The sequence below is a fragment of the Macaca nemestrina genome, chromosome 4 (genome assembly GCF_043159975.1).
Source record: "Macaca nemestrina isolate mMacNem1 chromosome 4, mMacNem.hap1, whole genome shotgun sequence".
Taxonomy (NCBI): Eukaryota; Metazoa; Chordata; class Mammalia; order Primates; family Cercopithecidae; genus Macaca; species Macaca nemestrina.
The window spans coordinates 237,289-254,065 of NC_092128.1; the positions used below are offsets into that span (position 1 = coordinate 237,289).

General features: G+C 48.5%; 1 protein-coding gene across 6 annotated transcripts in view; it reads left to right on the top strand.

Moving 5' to 3' along the window:
- Window positions 1-16,777, top strand: part of LOC105474988 (vasoactive intestinal peptide receptor 2) — a 109,410-nt gene that overhangs the window by 14,522 nt on the left and 78,111 nt on the right. For 2 of the 6 annotated variants that reach the window (XM_071094160.1, XM_011729945.2), the window contains exons 2-3: window positions 9,582-12,185; window positions 12,405-12,480. The exons of 3 other annotated variants lie outside the window; for them this stretch is intronic. In XM_071094160.1, the coding sequence (XP_070950261.1) occupies window positions 11,940-12,185; window positions 12,405-12,480 (322 nt within the window). In that variant the 5' untranslated portion in view covers window positions 9,582-11,939. Of the gene's footprint in view, window positions 1-9,581; window positions 12,186-12,404; window positions 12,481-16,777 lie in introns of those variants that run through there. One more of the 6 variants, XM_011729951.3, reaches the window with a different exon arrangement.

The window sequence follows — 16,777 nt, forward strand, 5'->3', positions numbered from 1 at the left end:
TGCCCTGGAGCTTGAAGGGTGGTGGGCTTTGGTGTGCAGCAGGTGGAAGAAGCCTGTGTCAGGCCTGAGCTCAGCTGCAGGGAGGGAAGGAGGGAGCGGTTGAGGGAGAAGAGTGGTCAGCGTGCCCAACCTGCAGAGCTGAGAGCACTGAAGGCTCCTGAGAAGTGGGGTTTGCGTGTGAGCTGTGTTTCAGGAAGGTCCATGGAGCAGTCATTTCTGGAAGGAATTAGGGCATTCCTGGAAGTGAGGAAGCTCATTGATCGAGTTCCTCCAGGTGGGAGACGGAGATGCCCTTGTGGTAAGTATGGGAAGGGCAGCTCCAGGAGCCACCTCCAAGGATCAGTGGAGCCAGAGCCAGGCCTCAGGGCAGGACCCAGGCTGCAGGACGGCAGGGGATCTCCTCCTGAAATTTCAGGGAGAGTAAAGAAGGGGGGTCAGAGGCGAGGAAAGTGCCTCTGGTGGGGACTGCCAAGGCTGCTGGAGAGAGGGTGAAGGGGTCCCAGCACGCAGGTGGGAGGCCCGAGGCAGGAGGGGAGTGGCCAGGGGTGCGCAGAGGTTTTTGCACAGTTGTTAGGACCTCAGTCATCTGGGGGACAGAAGGTGGGTTCTGGTGCCAACAGGTGCCTGGGGGCATGAGGAGACCACTGCAGGCTCAGAACTGCTCCAGGGTGGTCAGGGGTTGGGAGAGGATGGGACTGTGAGGTCATGAGAGCTGGGTCCCAGGGTGTGGATGAGGCAGACGTCCCAGGGCCCAGCAGCTGTCCCACACCACGGCCGGCTGTTCTGTGGCCCCTGGGCACAGCTGCTGGCCCTGACTAAGCTGGGATGGTGTCCCCTCATCCCCGTCAGGTCCCGCGGGGGCAGAGGCAGCAGGAGCCTGAAGGAGAGACCAGTACCAGGTGTCCTCACCTGGCTCCATTCCTGCTGAGACCCATGGTCAGGCCCTGTTGCAAGGTGGGGGCGGGCGGTTTGTCCTGGCACTGTGGATGTGTGTTCTGGGATGACCCGGGAAGAGACACAAGTCCCAATGCTGAGACCCATGGTCAGGCCTTGCTGCAAGGCGGAGGTGGGCGATTTGTCCTGGCGCTGTGGATGTGTGTTCTCGGATGACCCGGGAGGAGACGCAAGTCCTGGTCATAAATCTATGGAAGATTGTCCTTGGAATAGCACAGCAGGACTCCCCATGCTTTGAGGCCTTGAATGTTCACCCTAAGGCAGGTCTCATGTGGTCCCAGCCCTAAGCCCCTGTGGCCCCAGCAGCATCCCGAGCCATGGCAGGAGTTCGGGGGAAGGGTTTGAGAATATTTGACATGGAAGGAAACACTGGCTGTCCATGAAGGTAATAACAGCAAACATCTGGAAGGGGAAGAGTTCAGGCATTTTGCAGACGAATTAGCACACACATCCGTTTTCCTGATGCCCACATGCGTTTACTCAGTGCCGCTGTCAGTGTGAAGCTGAGGGCCCCAAGGACCCTGCAGGTGTGGGAGAGACTCCCACCTCTGAGGCATTTGCAATGATTCTTTCTCTTTAGGCAGAGATGGCTGAGCAGGGATCCCAACCACATGGATTGGACTGACTCAGGCTCCATTTGGAGCATACTTGGATGTTTGGGTTGTATTGGATTCAGCACATTCTTAAAAATGCATAGGTTCTGTCTGGACCTATATACGTTACTTTGAAAAATCTTCTTGTTCATTTAATAGTTTTGGTTATTTCTGGATTTGGAGTCGTGGGTTTAATGTTTGTTCAGGTACCAGAATGTGGCCCCCGCCTGTGGAATCCACCTGAACCCCAACCCAGAATCAAACCGCTGTTTCTGAAATTCAGAATTCTGCTGTGATCCAATTACCAGGTGCCACCTAAGGGCGGTGTCCCAGGAGATGGCGTTTCCCGACACAGTCTGTAGTTCACCATCAGGCTGTTGAGGGTGGGATGTGTGCCGCGCACTAATTAGACAGAATGTCAGCGTATCTGAGTCGTCTGAAAAAAACCCGGCTTGCTGTAAAATGTCCTCTGCAGCATTCTAAACACATTTGGAGGCCACGCTGTGCTGTGGGGCATTGTCTCCTCCTGTCTTAGCTGTTTCTCTCAGGGACCAGAAGCCGACTCTTGCCAGCCAGGGGGATGTTAGGAGCAAATTTCCACATCAAGGCTGTGTTTGCAGGGTTAAGCTTTACCATCCTTTCTGGCAAGAAAAGCCCTGGTCAGGGAGCCCTGCACAGTGGCAGGTGATCCCGCCCATAGTACAGTGCATGGCAGTGCAGCAGATGTTCAGTAAACGTTTGCTGGAGAAATGAATGCTCGTTACTACCAAGTAGAAGAAACTTACCTGAAAACCGTGCTGGATCATCAAGAGCAGCCTGCTGGTTGGACGGTGTATTGCCTGGTTTCTGCCTCTGTGGACGGTAGGGTTACTGTCGTGCCCAGAGCCCCTTCTCAGATTATCTCTGCAGTTAGTCCCTCAGTTCTCGGCTGCAGCTAATGCCCTTCCCAGCGTGTGGCCATCTCATACCTCTGCCAATTGTCTCCTGAGAAGAGTACATTCTCATTTCTGTGCTCCGTGCATTCCAGGGCATGCCCCTTTTATTAGTTTTGACAGGTAATTGCTTTGGGTATTTCCCTCCAAAGGCTCTTCCCTCTCTATTTCTGCCAAAAGCAATTATTGTCATCGTTCTTAATTGCAGCATTTCTAAAATGGCATTTGGCATCATACCCAGCTTAGCGAATGCATAGATGTAGCCCTCATATCACTTGCAAATATTTTAAGAACAAATGATGTAAACATGCATCCTCAGAACAAAAAGAAAGACAGAAGCCTTCATTTGGTAGATTTGTATAATCACTGTTTGTGTTAGAATAACTGAGATCCTGTAGGACTGAGAGTAACAAGATATTTTGTAATTGGCCACCTGCACAGGCAGCATTCACTGACAGGGAGATTTCAGGAGTCTGGCAGTGTGGGCCACCGTTTCAGAATCTCCAGATGCAGGGAAGGTTTGTTTACGAGAGCCCTCAAGTTCACGTTCCACAGGTTTGTGAAATCTGGACCTGGGTGGTGTCGCATCCAGCTTCCTGCATTGTTTCATCAGCTTCACTCTGGAGCTTTGTTTAACCGTAAACACTAAGACAAGAAGGTCCTGGAATGGAGCTACTAGAACACTGAGGGTCTCTGTACGACTGCTCCCTGAAGAGGTGGGCAGGGATGCTGGCAGTGGCTCCGAGGAAACGTCCACCTCTCAACTATGAGCCCCTGAGCTCTGAAGATGGACACCGTGGGGCCTTTGCTCTGCATGGTCAGCTGGGTGGCTGGGAAATGATGAGCCTGAGTGCCCAGGCTGACACCAGGTGTCCAGGAATGGTGTTATTTTGAAGGGTCTCTAAGCAGAAAGTCAAAGTAAGGCAGGGATAGAAATCATGCTAAACTGCTGCCAATCATAACTGCAGTGGCCCCTTGAAGGCTCCAGAAAGCAGAACTAGAGCTGGGGATAGAAATCACACGTAGCCAGATTCTGGCCCTAGAATATACTAGATAATTTGGTGGTGAACTGAGGTGGACAGCTGCTGCAGGAGGGGCTGATTTCCGAGACTCTGAGAGTAACCAGAGGGTCAGGCTGCCTTGGACCAGCTCTGTGGCCTTTCCAGTCCTGGGCACCCACTGGTCCAGTCTAAAGTGAGGAAAGAACCACAGTTCCACGTGTCCTCCTCACTCAGGGACCCTGCGGACTGGCCAAGAACATCTTACACTGCAGGAAAAGACTGTGTCCTCCCCGTAGGCATGGATGCCAATTGGCTTTGCAAGATCAGCAAGTAGGGGTCAGTTTGTCTGGTCTGGGATGATTCAGGTCAGAGCAAATGGCCATGGTTCACAGAGGACAAAGCATTTTTTAAAAAATGATTTTCAGATGCCCTCTCTCATCACTCCTATTCAACATGCTATTGGAAGTCCTAGCCAGGGCAGTCAGGCAAGAGAAAAAAATAAAGTGCATCCAAATAGGAAGAGAGGAAGTCAACCTATCCCCGTTTGCAGACGACATGATTCTACTTCTAGAAAACCCTATAGTCTCAGCCCAAAAGCTCCTTCAGCTGATAAACCACTTCAGCAAAGTTTTAGGATACAAAATCCATGAACAGAAATCACTAGCATTTCTATACACCAACAACAGCCAAGCTAAGAGCCAAATCAGGAAGGCAGTCCCATTCACAATTGCCACAAAAAGAATAAAATACTTAGAAATACAGCTAACCAGGGAGGTGAAAGATCTCTACAGTGAGAATTATAAAACATTGCTCAAATAAATCAGAGATGATACAAACAAATGGAAAAACCTTCCCTGCTCATGGATAGAAAGAATCAATATCATTAAAATGGCCATACTGCCCAAAGCAATTTATAGATTCAGTGCTATTCCTATCAAACTACTAACGGCATTCTTCACAGAACTAGAAAAAAACTATTTTAAAATTCATATGGAACCAAAAAAGAGCCCACATAGCTAAGGCAATCCTAAGCAAAAAGAAGAAAGCTGGAGGCATCACATTACCCTATCTGAAACTATACTACAGGGCTACCATAACCAAAACAGCATGGTAGTGGTAGAAAAACAGGCACATAAACCAATGGAACAGAGTAGAGAACCCAGAAATAAGGCTGCACACCTATTACCATCTGATCTTCAACAAGCCTGACAAAAATAAGCAATAGGGAAAAGACTTCCTATTCAATAAATGGTGCTGGGATAACTGGCTAGTCATATGTAGAAGACTGAAGCTGGACTCATTCCTTACACCATATACAAAAATCAACTCAAGATGGTTAAAGACTTAAATGTAAAACCCCAAACTATAAAAGACCTGGAAGACAACCTAGGCAATAGCATCCTGAACACAGGAATGGAAAAAGATTTCATAACAAAGACACCAAAAGCAATTGCAACAAAAGCAAAAATTGACAAATGGAGTCTAATTAAACTAAAGAGCTTCTGCACAGCAAAAGAAACTATCAACAGAGTAAACAGACAACCTCCAGAATGGGAGAGAACATTTGCAACTATGCACCCGACAAAGGTCTAATATCCAGCATCTATAAGAAACTCAAACAAATTTACAAGAGAAAAACAACTCATTAAAGAGTGGGCAAAGGACATGAACAGACATTTTTCAAAAGAAAACATACATGCAACCAACAAGCATATGGGAAAAAGGTCAACATCACTGATCATTAGAGAAATGCAAATCCATACCATAATGAGATACCATCTCACACCAGTCAGAATGGCTATTGCTAAAAAGTAAAAAAATAACAGATGCTGGCAAGATTGCAGAGAAAAAGGAATACATATACACTGTTGGAGGGAGTGTAAATTAGTTCAACCATTGTGGAAGACTGGCAATTCCTCAAAGACGTAAAAACAGAACTACCATTTGACCCAGCAATCCCATTACAGGGTATATATGAAGAGGAATATAAATCATTCTACCATAAAGACACATACACATGAATGTTCACTGCAGCTCCATTCACAATAGCAAAGACATGAAATCAATCTTAACGCTGATCGGTAACAGACTGGACAAAGAAAGTGTGGTACATATACACCATGGAATACTATGCAGCCATAAAAAAGAACCAGGTCATGTCTTTTGTAGGAACATAGATGGAGCTAGAGGCCATTTTGCTTAGCAAACTAACGCAGGAACAGAAAACCAAATACTACACATTATTACTTATAAGTGGGAGCTAAATGATGAGAACTCATGAACACAAAGAAGGAAACAGACACTGGGGTCTTCTTCTTCTTCTTCTTCTTCTTCTTCTTCTTCTTCTTCTTTTTTTTTTTTTTTTCTTTTTTACAGAGTCTTGCTCTGTCGCCAGGCTGGAGTGCAGTGGTGCGACCTTGGCTCACTGCAACTTCTGCCTCCCGTGTTCAAGCGGTTCTCCTGCCTCAGCCTCCTGAGTAGCTGGGACCACAAGTGCACGCCACCACACCCAGCTAATTTTTGTATTTTTAGTAGAGACAGACAGGGTTTCACCATGTTAGCCAGGATGGTCTCAATCTCTTGACCTTGTGATCTGCCCACCTTGGCCTCCCAAAGTACTGGGATTACAGGTGTGAGCCACCGTGCCCGGTCAACACTGGGGTCTTCCCCCAGTTGGAGGGAGAGGAGCAGAAAAGATAACTACTGAATACTGGGTTTAATACCAGTAATGGTATTAAATGACAATGAAACAGTCTGTACAACAAACTCCCATGACACGAGTTTACCTGTATAACAAATCTGGACATGTACCCCAGAACCTAAAATAAAAGTTAAAAAAAAGATTTTCCCACCTCAACTGGTGAATCATTCCATCAAGCTGTTAGTCCTTTAAACTGATAATAGGTGTAGAGGATCAATGACTTTGATGGCCAAAATGAAGATAATTGTTTTTTCTAGAAACTCCATTACATCTGCATTTTAGAGCTCAGATGGAAACCTCCTTGCTCAGCAGCTGTCATTCCAGAGAAGGCACAAAGGCTCACAGGTGTGCCCTGCACCTTTACGTGACCTGTGCTTTCACAATAGTTTCATGGACTCAGAAACACAGCCAGCACCCTCCGGACCCACCCAATGGCAGAAAGTGAGGTGACAGCATTCACTCTCCTTTGTTGCCGGGCCTATTTTTATCCAGTTCAGTCTCTTCCCGGGAGAGCAGGTGAGCTCCGCAGAAGCAAGAGAGCAGTGGTTCAGGAGATGACTTCCAGACCCCAAAGAGAGATGCCGGTGGGAGCACACTTGCCCCTGGAGCCTCATCTCTGCCACCAGCCAGGCACCACCTCAGTTCTGTTTTTGTAGCCTTTGGTGCATGACCTCGGGGTCCCCATGGGAGGGGCTGGCTAGCTCTGCTGGATGAGCCAGCAGCTTCCCATCACAGCCCCCCAGGTGCCTTGCTCACTCGAGGGCTCAGGATTCCGTGAGCTCCTGCTTTTCCAGAGCCAGACAGGACTCTGCAGGTAAAGGAACCCTGGTCTTCGTTCTCACCTTAACGAGCATTTTTCCAACAGTAATGCTGGCTCCGTTCTGAATGTTTGAAAGTTTATATAATCGTGGTGTTAGAAGAGTATGTGGAATACTCACATTCCATGGCCTGGATTCGGCAACATTTTGCTGCATTTGGTCCCACTGTGTTTACAGACTCTAGAGGGCATATTTTGGGAAACCATGCCCGAGGCTCCTGACAATGGAGGCGTTTTAACAGGCAGGTCTGTCCCCTAACCAGCTCACATTCTGCCTCAGCATTTCCTTTTGGTGTTGAATTCTTCCTCTGTTCCCTGTGGTTCCTTGGAACTAGAATTTGATGCTAAAGGCTTGATTAGATTCAGGTCCAAGGCTTTCGGGAGGAAGACGTCTGGGGACACTGTGAGCCTGCCGGTGCATCTCCGAGTGTGCAGTCCTGCTGCCCGTCATGCCCCTTGACCTCACGATCCTGCCATCCGTCGTGCCCCTTGACCTCCTATTATGCTCTTTGTCACCTGGTTAGGAAGTGACCTCCAGAACTCCACGCATAAAAGCATCTCTTTCCCTTCATAGGGAGTCAAAGGGGGGCTGGAGGATCACCTGTGAAATTGCCAGCACAGTGGTCTAAGCTCTGGTTCAACAACTTGTCACGTCTTGGCTTCCATATCTGTCAATGATTCATATCCAATCAGTTGTCTTTGGAGGTTAAACCATGTTGACTTCTCCAATTCTAATAATTCTCTACACATCATTAATGAGCATTTGCAGTAAAGAAGGGCTTTTCTTCATTGACTGGGAAAGAACCATAATTCCTTTTAAAAGGACAGGATAAAACTTCAAGCATTTTTGGCCCTTATTAAATACTGAATAACTAGATTTCCTATCAGACAATTATTTCATTGCCATTTGTTTGTATCATAAACATTGTGGATATTGAGGATTACAAATGGGGCATTTAACTGTGTTATGGTTGTACTGTGGAATGTTATACAGCCATTAAAAATGATGGCATTCTACATGAATAACATGAAAAATATGCATGATATATTAAGTGGGAAAGCAAGGAAGATTTCCACATGTATAATATCATATTTTTGTAAAAAGAAATCATACATAACTTCTGCGTATCCCATGCACGTGTACCTAAGCATGTGTAACAGTGTGTCAGAATGAACTCCTGGGGTCTCAGATTCATTATGACCCTAAGCAGGGAGGTCCTTTTCCCAAGCAAGTCCCTGACGTTGCTGGACTCAGAAGTGGTGTCCTGATAGTTACCTCTGCCCTCGGAATGCCGTGCCTCTCCCCCGTCCCCTGTGGAGAGAGAGGACTGGAAGGAAAACCTCTCCTAGGTAAATGGAGCCCTGGGAGATGCCTCGTTCAGAAGGAGCTGGCCTGGGGCTGTGTCAGAGTCTGCCCAGCAGGACAAGGAAGGAGGAATCAGAACAGCAGCCTGGAGGGAGGGAGGGAGGGAGGTGACCACCCAGGCCTCTGGAGCAGGTCAGGGGCAGTCTCCCACCCTCCCCTCCAGCCCCTCACACCCTGGGCGTAGGAAGGAGAGGCCTCCCCTCTTCCCATGCAGGTTTCTGCCCCAAAGCTTATTTAGTATGTTTAGCTCCAAACTTTAATGTTTAAGTCCAAACTTAAAAAGCAGGCAAGGATGCCTGGTGCAGAGGGTCAGCTAGGAGGCAGCAAAGTAGGGCTGGATGGCCCCTGTTTAAATCTAAGCTTAAATGTTTTAAGTTTGGAGCTAAGTGTATTAAATAAGGAAACCAAATCATACCGTAAACTAGGATGGTTAGAAAATGAATTTTCAAAGAGTAGCCAGAAATACTAGGGACAGAGGCACCTGCTCACGGAGGTGACAAGTGACAAGGCCCAGACTCTTACCCGTCCTAAATGGCTGCAGTGGGACGCAGAGACGGAGCCTGCACAGCTGCACCTGCCGCCCAGGCTGCACACTAGCCTGTTACTACTCAGTGGCGCCGACGTGAGGCCTTCACTCTTCTGCCTGTGCTGTGTTGTGTTGGAACATGTTCCCAGCGGGCAGAGATTACCTTCCTAATTTGAAAATTTACATCTGGAAAAATGCTTGGAATCTTAAAGATATATTTAAGTGAGGCATGTGTATTGTCACCTTAGATATGAAAAGTTCTAGGCTGTTTCCTGTAAAAGAATCCTGGTGGCCCAGGGCAGGCTGGTGTGATGAGACTTCGCGGTGGCCCCCTCTATCCCCGCCTTCGTGGCCTGGGAGGGGTCCAGGTGCGGTGGGCAGTCCCTCCTTGGTGAGCACTCCACGGGGGACCGTCCAGCCTTGCTTTGCTGCCTCCTGGACGACCCTCCGCACCAGGCATCCTTGCCTGCTCTTCTCCCTGGTAGAAGGCTGCTCCTTATTTAAGAGACAGCTGAGGAGAATGACAAATACAGTGAGAAAAACACAAAATTGTTTTCCCATTCAGGGATGTTTAATATGAGTCTGGACTGAACCACCCCAGACCAAAATACCATGTTGTTCTGGTCACAGCAGATTTTATACAAAGAATCACCACAGTACAAGAAGGACTGTTTTTCTGGTTTCTCTTAAGGTAAGAAGAAAAGTCACTTTCTATAATGAAAGAACTTGGACCTGATCATGCATCTCTGTCTGGGCTGGAAGAGAGGGGCCAGTGGAGCCCGGCTCACGCCTGCCATTGAATGACAGCTACGTTTCCATTTCTCTCTTCCTTCCCCTCCATCTCATTCACCGTAAACACCCACTGAAGCTGGAAGCACTGCACAAGAAGAGGTTGGATCAGGAGGCAGGGGAGGTGGATGCTGTTCTCCCACCTTGGTCTTGCTCATCGGGACCCGTGTTTTAAGCTCATTCCCTGAGATGGACCAGGCTGACTGCTTTCACATGCAGCTCCTTGAGACACAGAAAATGGTATCCAGCAGCACACTCCATCACAACCAGGCAATCAGAGTTCCTCCTGCGGGCCTTTTCCTCACGGCTATCTCCAGGAAGAATCCTGACTGTTACCGTTTGGGGCAGAAGCGGTGAGGATTGCAGAGAACTCAGCCACTCAGACATGAGGCTGGGAAGGTATTTAAACACCCACTTTCGGAAGGAGTGGTCACAAGGACTTCAGCAGCCCCCTGCAGGAAGAGAGAGACTCATCCTTCAGCCCGTTATTTGCCGTACAAGGAGAGTATTCGATGACTGTGATGCCCCCGGCCTCTCTGAGCTCCCCGTGAGAACCAGCTGGGACTTCCTGCTCTGCCCAGATTCTGGAGGAAGATTTGTTGTCACTTGAGACATAAATCAAGCTTTCTTGAATGGAGGATGTGATTCGAATTATTTGCTCCTCAATGTGTTGGAGGCAAGCTGTGATCTGAGCCGATGGCCAGTCTCAGGAGGCTTCGCTTCTCAGCTTTCCTTTTCTGACTCGCTGGTCCCTAGAACTGCTCCCCACTCCTGATGGGATGAAGCGTCTTCAGCTCTCATGCCCCTCCTCCCAGTCCTGCTGACACTTTGTGGTCACTGATGACAGCAGTAGGGTGGCCTCCCATGACTCGGGCCTCCTGGGCCACCCACCCTCAGCTGCCACCCTCTGTGGAGTTGCATGTGGGGTAGGGGCAGGTGACTGAAGAAGGAAGGAGGGTGTGGGGGAACCATGAGAAGATCTAGGGCACCACCTCCCAGAGCTGCCCATTGTCCAAAGAGAGCATAAGCTGCATGGCAAGCATGGTGTAGGTGACAACTGGAGTTGCACCCGTCTGTGTCCATGACTCAGGTCAGCAGGTGCAGCCCCACCTCCAATGTGACGCCCTGCATTGCCTTTGCGTGGTGCGGCACCATGTGTGATGTGCTCACTGTTATCCTGTCTGTTCACAGGCCATACAAAGGGGACAATCACACTGGGGCTCTCGCCTTCTTCAGGGAGTTGCTGGGAGGACAAAATGGAATATATGTAAAAGTCATTTCCTAGATAAGGGGGAGCATGTCGTGAGAGTCCCTTGAAATTTAATTGATGTTTCTGTCATTGAAATTGAAATAATGAGAAAATAAATCCAAATCCAGAACTCAAAGTAACACCTGTAACGTCATCTGTAAGAGCCAGGACTTCCTAGGGAGTCTCTGCAGAGAAGGCAGCGTCTTTGATATGACAGGACTGCAGGTTCCTGTAGGTTCCTCCCCACTGGGTGCACTCTCCCCTTTGACTGGAAAGTGTCACATAACTGAGTTACTGCTGTGTCCCTCAGAATTCCACCTGGAGGAATTCCCAGCATACTGGTAAGAACCTGTTCTTGCAGCAGCCCTTCCCAAACCCGGTGTATTTCGTTGAAGATGCTGTGAAGCCTCAGAAAAGTCAGAAGGCTGCACCGTCGCAGGGTCAGTTTTTCGGAACCACTCAGTCTACAATGTCTTTTTTAGGAGACTAAGCTGATTTTCAAGCAAAAAGTTAGGAAGCCACCACTGCCAGTCGACATCGAGAAGTCATTCATGGCCTGAAAGCTTCCAGCCCCCTGACCGGCCCCTGTTACTGACCATCGGTCACTGCCCACTCGGCCCACTTGCTTCCCTGAACGCATTGACCATGCGGGCACTGACCATGCTGGTGCCAATCCACTGCGGGGCCCTCTGGAGGGCCCATGTGACTCTACTCCACCAGCTGTGTACTTCCCAGGAAGATTTGCTCCCGGTTACGTGTGGCTATGGCACAAATCTCCTGAAACTTGGCTTCAAAATTAGTAGTTGGCTCCTCCCAAGGCTCTGAGGTTGGCCCAGAAGGTTCTGCCCACGTCACCCAAGCTGTTCCTTCCCTACATTCAGCAGGTGCCTAAGCCTCCCTTCTCCCTGCAGCCTCTCCAACTGGGGCTCCCACCAACGGCTCCGACCCTTCCATGATGACCACCTTCCAGAAGGGAGCAGAGCCTGTCAGTCCGAGTGGTCAGCACAGGTCATGGGGCCACACAGCAGGGTAGGGACAAGACCCCATCTCCAGTGGGTGGAGCTGGTGTGCATGGGATGGGAGGAGCTCACAGCAGCCCTGGGAGATCTTGCTGTTTACAAACGAATTGATGCCTCACACCTGCTGCCTGATTACTTAGCTAAACGCAGCCTAAGCTGGTATATGAAAGGAAGCACGTGGCCCCAGGAAGCTGACTTGTGTGCTCAGGAAAGACTGGAAGCAGCAGCAGAATCGGAGGTGAGAAGGGCAGCTATAGGGTGTGGGGCAGTTCGGACACCAGCTTTGCCAGCCTGAGTTCCTCCAGTCCCAGCACCCTGACCTTGGAGGTTGCAGGCAGCACGTCAGGGGCACGATCTGAAAAGGCAAAGGGGCGACCCAGCCAGCAAGCCTGAGCTCAGGGGCTTTGGTGACGCATTCTAAGCACTAGTGGTGACACTTTGCTGTGTTTTAATTAAGGTGAGATGCCCAAAGCAGACAGACTGCAGTCCTGTTTCAGCCAGGCTTGCCCGCGAGGCCCTGGTCATCACTTCAGGTGAGAGGCTGCTGAGATCAGAGGAGGCTCCTTCTCTACCCCTCTGCCAAGTTTTGAAAGACGAAAATTGGGGTGATAAGTGAAACAACTTTATCATTTATATTGATTCATAAGTGTTTTGGATTATTTATGTGGGACATTTTAGCTGAAGACCAATGACCCAGAGAAGCGGCTCCTCTGAGCTTCTGCCTTGGTGTGCGAGCCAAAGGGTTTCATTGCTCTTTTCTCTCTCTCTTTGCTTCCTGATTTGTGAGACAGGTTTGCTGGGTTTGTGTTGCATTTGTCTAACTCTGACCCTAGACAGTGCTGTTGAGTAGAATTTCCCATGGTAGTGGAAAGGCCGGTGTGATGGCTACTAGCCATGTTCCGCTGTGGAACATTCAAATGTGGAGGGTGCAACTGAGGAACCAAACCTTTAACTGCATCTCATTTTAATTAGCTTTCATTTAAATGGCCATGTGAGACTAGTGGTTGCCATACAGAAAGTACAGTTCTAGGGTTTTTTCTCTACTTTTTTACCAGTTTGTACCTCTTAGTTCATTTTCTTTTATCTGCTGTTTTAGCTGAAACTTACAACACACTGTTGAATAATGGATTGCAAGTACCCAACCTGGCTCCTCAGTTGTACAATTGTGTTTAAACATGTCTAATATTTGCTCTTTCTTTCTTTCTCTTTCTTCTTCCCTCCCCTTCCCTCCCTTCTTCTTCCTTTCTCTTTCTCTCACCCTCTCTCTTTCTTTTTTTTTTTTCTTTCCTCTTTTCTTTTCTTTGAGACAGGGCCTCACTCAGTCACCCAGGCTGAACTCAAACTCCTGGGCTCAAGTGATCCTCCTGCCTCAGCCTCCTGGGTGGCTGGGACTGCAGGCACTTACCATGGTGCCTGGCTTAGGGCTTGCTATTTTTAACAAATATTCTCTGTGATGTTAAGGGAGTCTCATTATTTTACTCTTTTATTTAGGGCTTTAAATAAGTTAGAAATGGTCACTGAATTTCACCAAGTAACTTTTCAGAGTCTATTGATACAAACATTTTCCACTTTTCAGAGCGACCTTTGATTTTATGATGACCATCTCGAAAACCTAGGTTGCCACCAGAGCTTAACAAGTCCCATTTCCCTGACTGCCTTATCTGAGCACTTTTGTTTGTTTCTCACTACCTTCATCGCAAATTCTTTGTTTCATGAAATCTCGGCTGCCCACTGCTTTCCAAACGAACAGGCGTCTCCACGTGGCTGTGCTTCTCTCGGGGGTGGCCCCTGCCTGCCTCCCCTTCTCCTCCCATGCCATCCTGTGACTCCGCGCACACTCCTACAGAAGGACTTGTTGCCTCTCCCGAATTTTCGCTGCCTCTCCCAAATTCGCTGTGCTGAATTTGAATCACTTATGTCCGACACTGAACTGATGGCCTGTTCACGCGCTATTTTGCTTTGGCCAGCACAATGTTTCTTAAAAATGTAAACGTTTAAAAATGGGTATCTTAATATTATGATACACTTTAAATGCTAGTTTTCAACAAACAGGGCATTTGTAAAGTTGTAAAAGGCAAATGATACTACAAGGCTGAATAAAGATAATAGTCTCTGGCCCCTCCTCAGCCCCTCCTCATCCCCAGTTCTCAGCCCTATGGCAGCATCTCTTTCATCTCTTCTCTGGTATTTATTTTATTTCTAAACAACATACTTATGCTCCTGTTTCTTTTCTTTCTTCCTCCCAATTTACGTCAGTGTCCATTAGATTTCTAACAAGAATAAAGATCTCTCTCTCCTGTGCCGTTCTCATCACCCAAGCATAATTTATCATCCCGCCAGCCTCCTGATGGACTCACCTCACATTGCTGGTGTACATTATTGCCATCACAGTTGAGCCACATAATATTCCGCATTTCCTTTCTTCAGAACTTTATGCTTTTCCTCGTTTTTCTGTTGCTGGGTTTTTCACCTACCTGTAAATAATTAGGCATCAAACCTCGGGCCAGAACAGCAACAGCAAAACACTCTCAAGACACTGCACTCATGAGGTGGTCTCAGGGTTCCATTTTTGTCTCCTAGAGCCACTCCCTCTGGAGTCCCCCTCCTTGCCCAGATGGGATCCTCGGGCTGGGGTCTGGCCCCAGGCAGGCACTGTAAGCCGCCTGCTCACACAGTCGGGGTCCTCGGGCGGGGATCTGGCTCCAGGAAGGTGCCGTGAGTCTCCTCCTCACAGTCGAGATCCGGTCCCAGGTAGGTCCCTTGAGCCGCCTCCTCACAGACAGAGCCAGTCCCAGGCAGGCGCTGTGAGCCTCCTCCTCACAGTCAGGGCTCTCGGCCGGGCCGGTCCCAGGTAGGCGCTGTGAGCCTCCTCCTCACAGTCGGGGCTCTCGGCCGGGTCCAGTCCCAGGTAGGCCCCATGAGCCTCCTCCTCACAGTCGGGGTTCTCGGCCGGGCCGGTCCCAGATAGGTGCGTGGCCCAGCCTCCAGGAGGCTGCAGTCTCAGAGCCCGGGACTCCACCTGGACGCGGTTCCCTGCAGCGTCCTCCGCCCGTGCCAGTGCGGGGGACACCGATGGCCTGTCTCTCGCATCTCCCCGTGCTCTGCCTGGCTGTTTAACACAGTTGCTTCTGTCTGGAAGGCCGTAGGGACATCTCTTGGTGCTGCCCTTTCAAATTTTTGGGTGTCCTTTCCGTGAGGTTGAGAAGCTGAGGGGGAAACTCCTACATTCCCTCCTGGCGGCTGTTGCCGGGAGGTTGCAGCCTGTGCCACGCGTGCGCCCCCACACTGTGGCTGCGCTTCCCGCTGCACTTCCGGCTGCACTTCCGGCTGCTACCTCAGCCTCGGGGTCCTGACACCCTCCAGTCCACGTCCTCACATCCTGACAGCTTCTAGCTCTGTTCCCTCACGTGCGGTTCAATAAAGGAACAAATGAACGAAAGGCTTTACCTAGACATTGAAGGGATCAGATGACAAGCTCTAGACATTTGAATCAAATCCTACTGTAATGCAAAGACAGTTTGATGTGGTATGAATTTAGTATCTCTGTTGCAATTTAAAGCAGCAATTAGTATTATACAATATATAATTATTACATTATAATTTATATTATGTATTAGTTATCTTATTATATATTATCTTATTTATTGTGTATTTATTGAAGCAAGGTCTTGCTCTGTCACTTGGGCTGGAGTGTAGTGGCATGATCTTTACTCACTGCAACCTCGACCTCTCAGGCTCAAGTGATCCTCCCACTTCAGCCTCCCAAGTAGCTGGGACTATAGGCATGCTCTGTTACCTCCAGCGAATTTTTAAATATTTTCTGTAGAGATGGGGTCTCACTATGTTGCCCACGCTGGTCTTGAAGTCTTGGGCTCAAGGGATCATCCTGCCTCAGCCTGCCAAAGTGTTGAGATTACAAACATGAGTCACCGCACCCAGCCCATTGTTTTAAAATAGCAATATCATATAATTATTACTTTGTTTTTGTGTGACTGAGTTTTGCTTTGTCACCCAAGCTGGAGTGCAATGGTGCAATCTCGGCTCGCTGCGACCTCTGCCTACTGGGTTCAAGCAATTCTCCTCCCTTAGCCTCCCCAGTAGCTGGGATTACAGGCATGTACCACCACAACCAGCTAATTTTTGTATTTTCAGTAGAGACAGGGTTTCACCATGTTGGCCAGGCTGGTCTCACACTCCTGACCTCAAATGATCCACCAACCTCGGCCTCCCAACGTGCTGGGATTACAGGCGTGAGCCACTGCACCCAGCCATTACTATCATCGAGGCAGAAATTTGTCATTTTGTGGTAAAAAGCTGAACCTTCAAAATAACCAGCCACAAAACTGCCAGAGCTTGCTGTTTTATAGGAGATGGACAGAACTTGGCTGATCACATGCAGAGTCTTCACTTAGAGGCCTAGACATCTTCATTTTCCTCTCCACCTTGTTCACTCTTGGCTAGGAACCCCATCCTGACACCTCTCCACCACCTGCCCTACACACCAGAGTTAGAGGTGCTTGGTTTATGAACTTAGCACTTAAATAACTCTACTACTTAGACTCTAAGCAGCCTTACACGGGCGCTCATACCTGGTGGGCCTGAGGCACATCTGGAGTTTCTAGTGATGCATTTGTATTTGATCACTTGTTTTGAACATTTTAAAAGAAAATCAACATTTTCTTTAAATATGTTAACATTAATGTAATATGAATTTATGTACTTACTCAAGTATTGGTATGTAATTTTATTTTATAATAAATATATTTTCACTTTTATTGAAAGTATTTAGAAACTATTTTCATCTGCAAAACTTAGCTCATGGCCAACTTT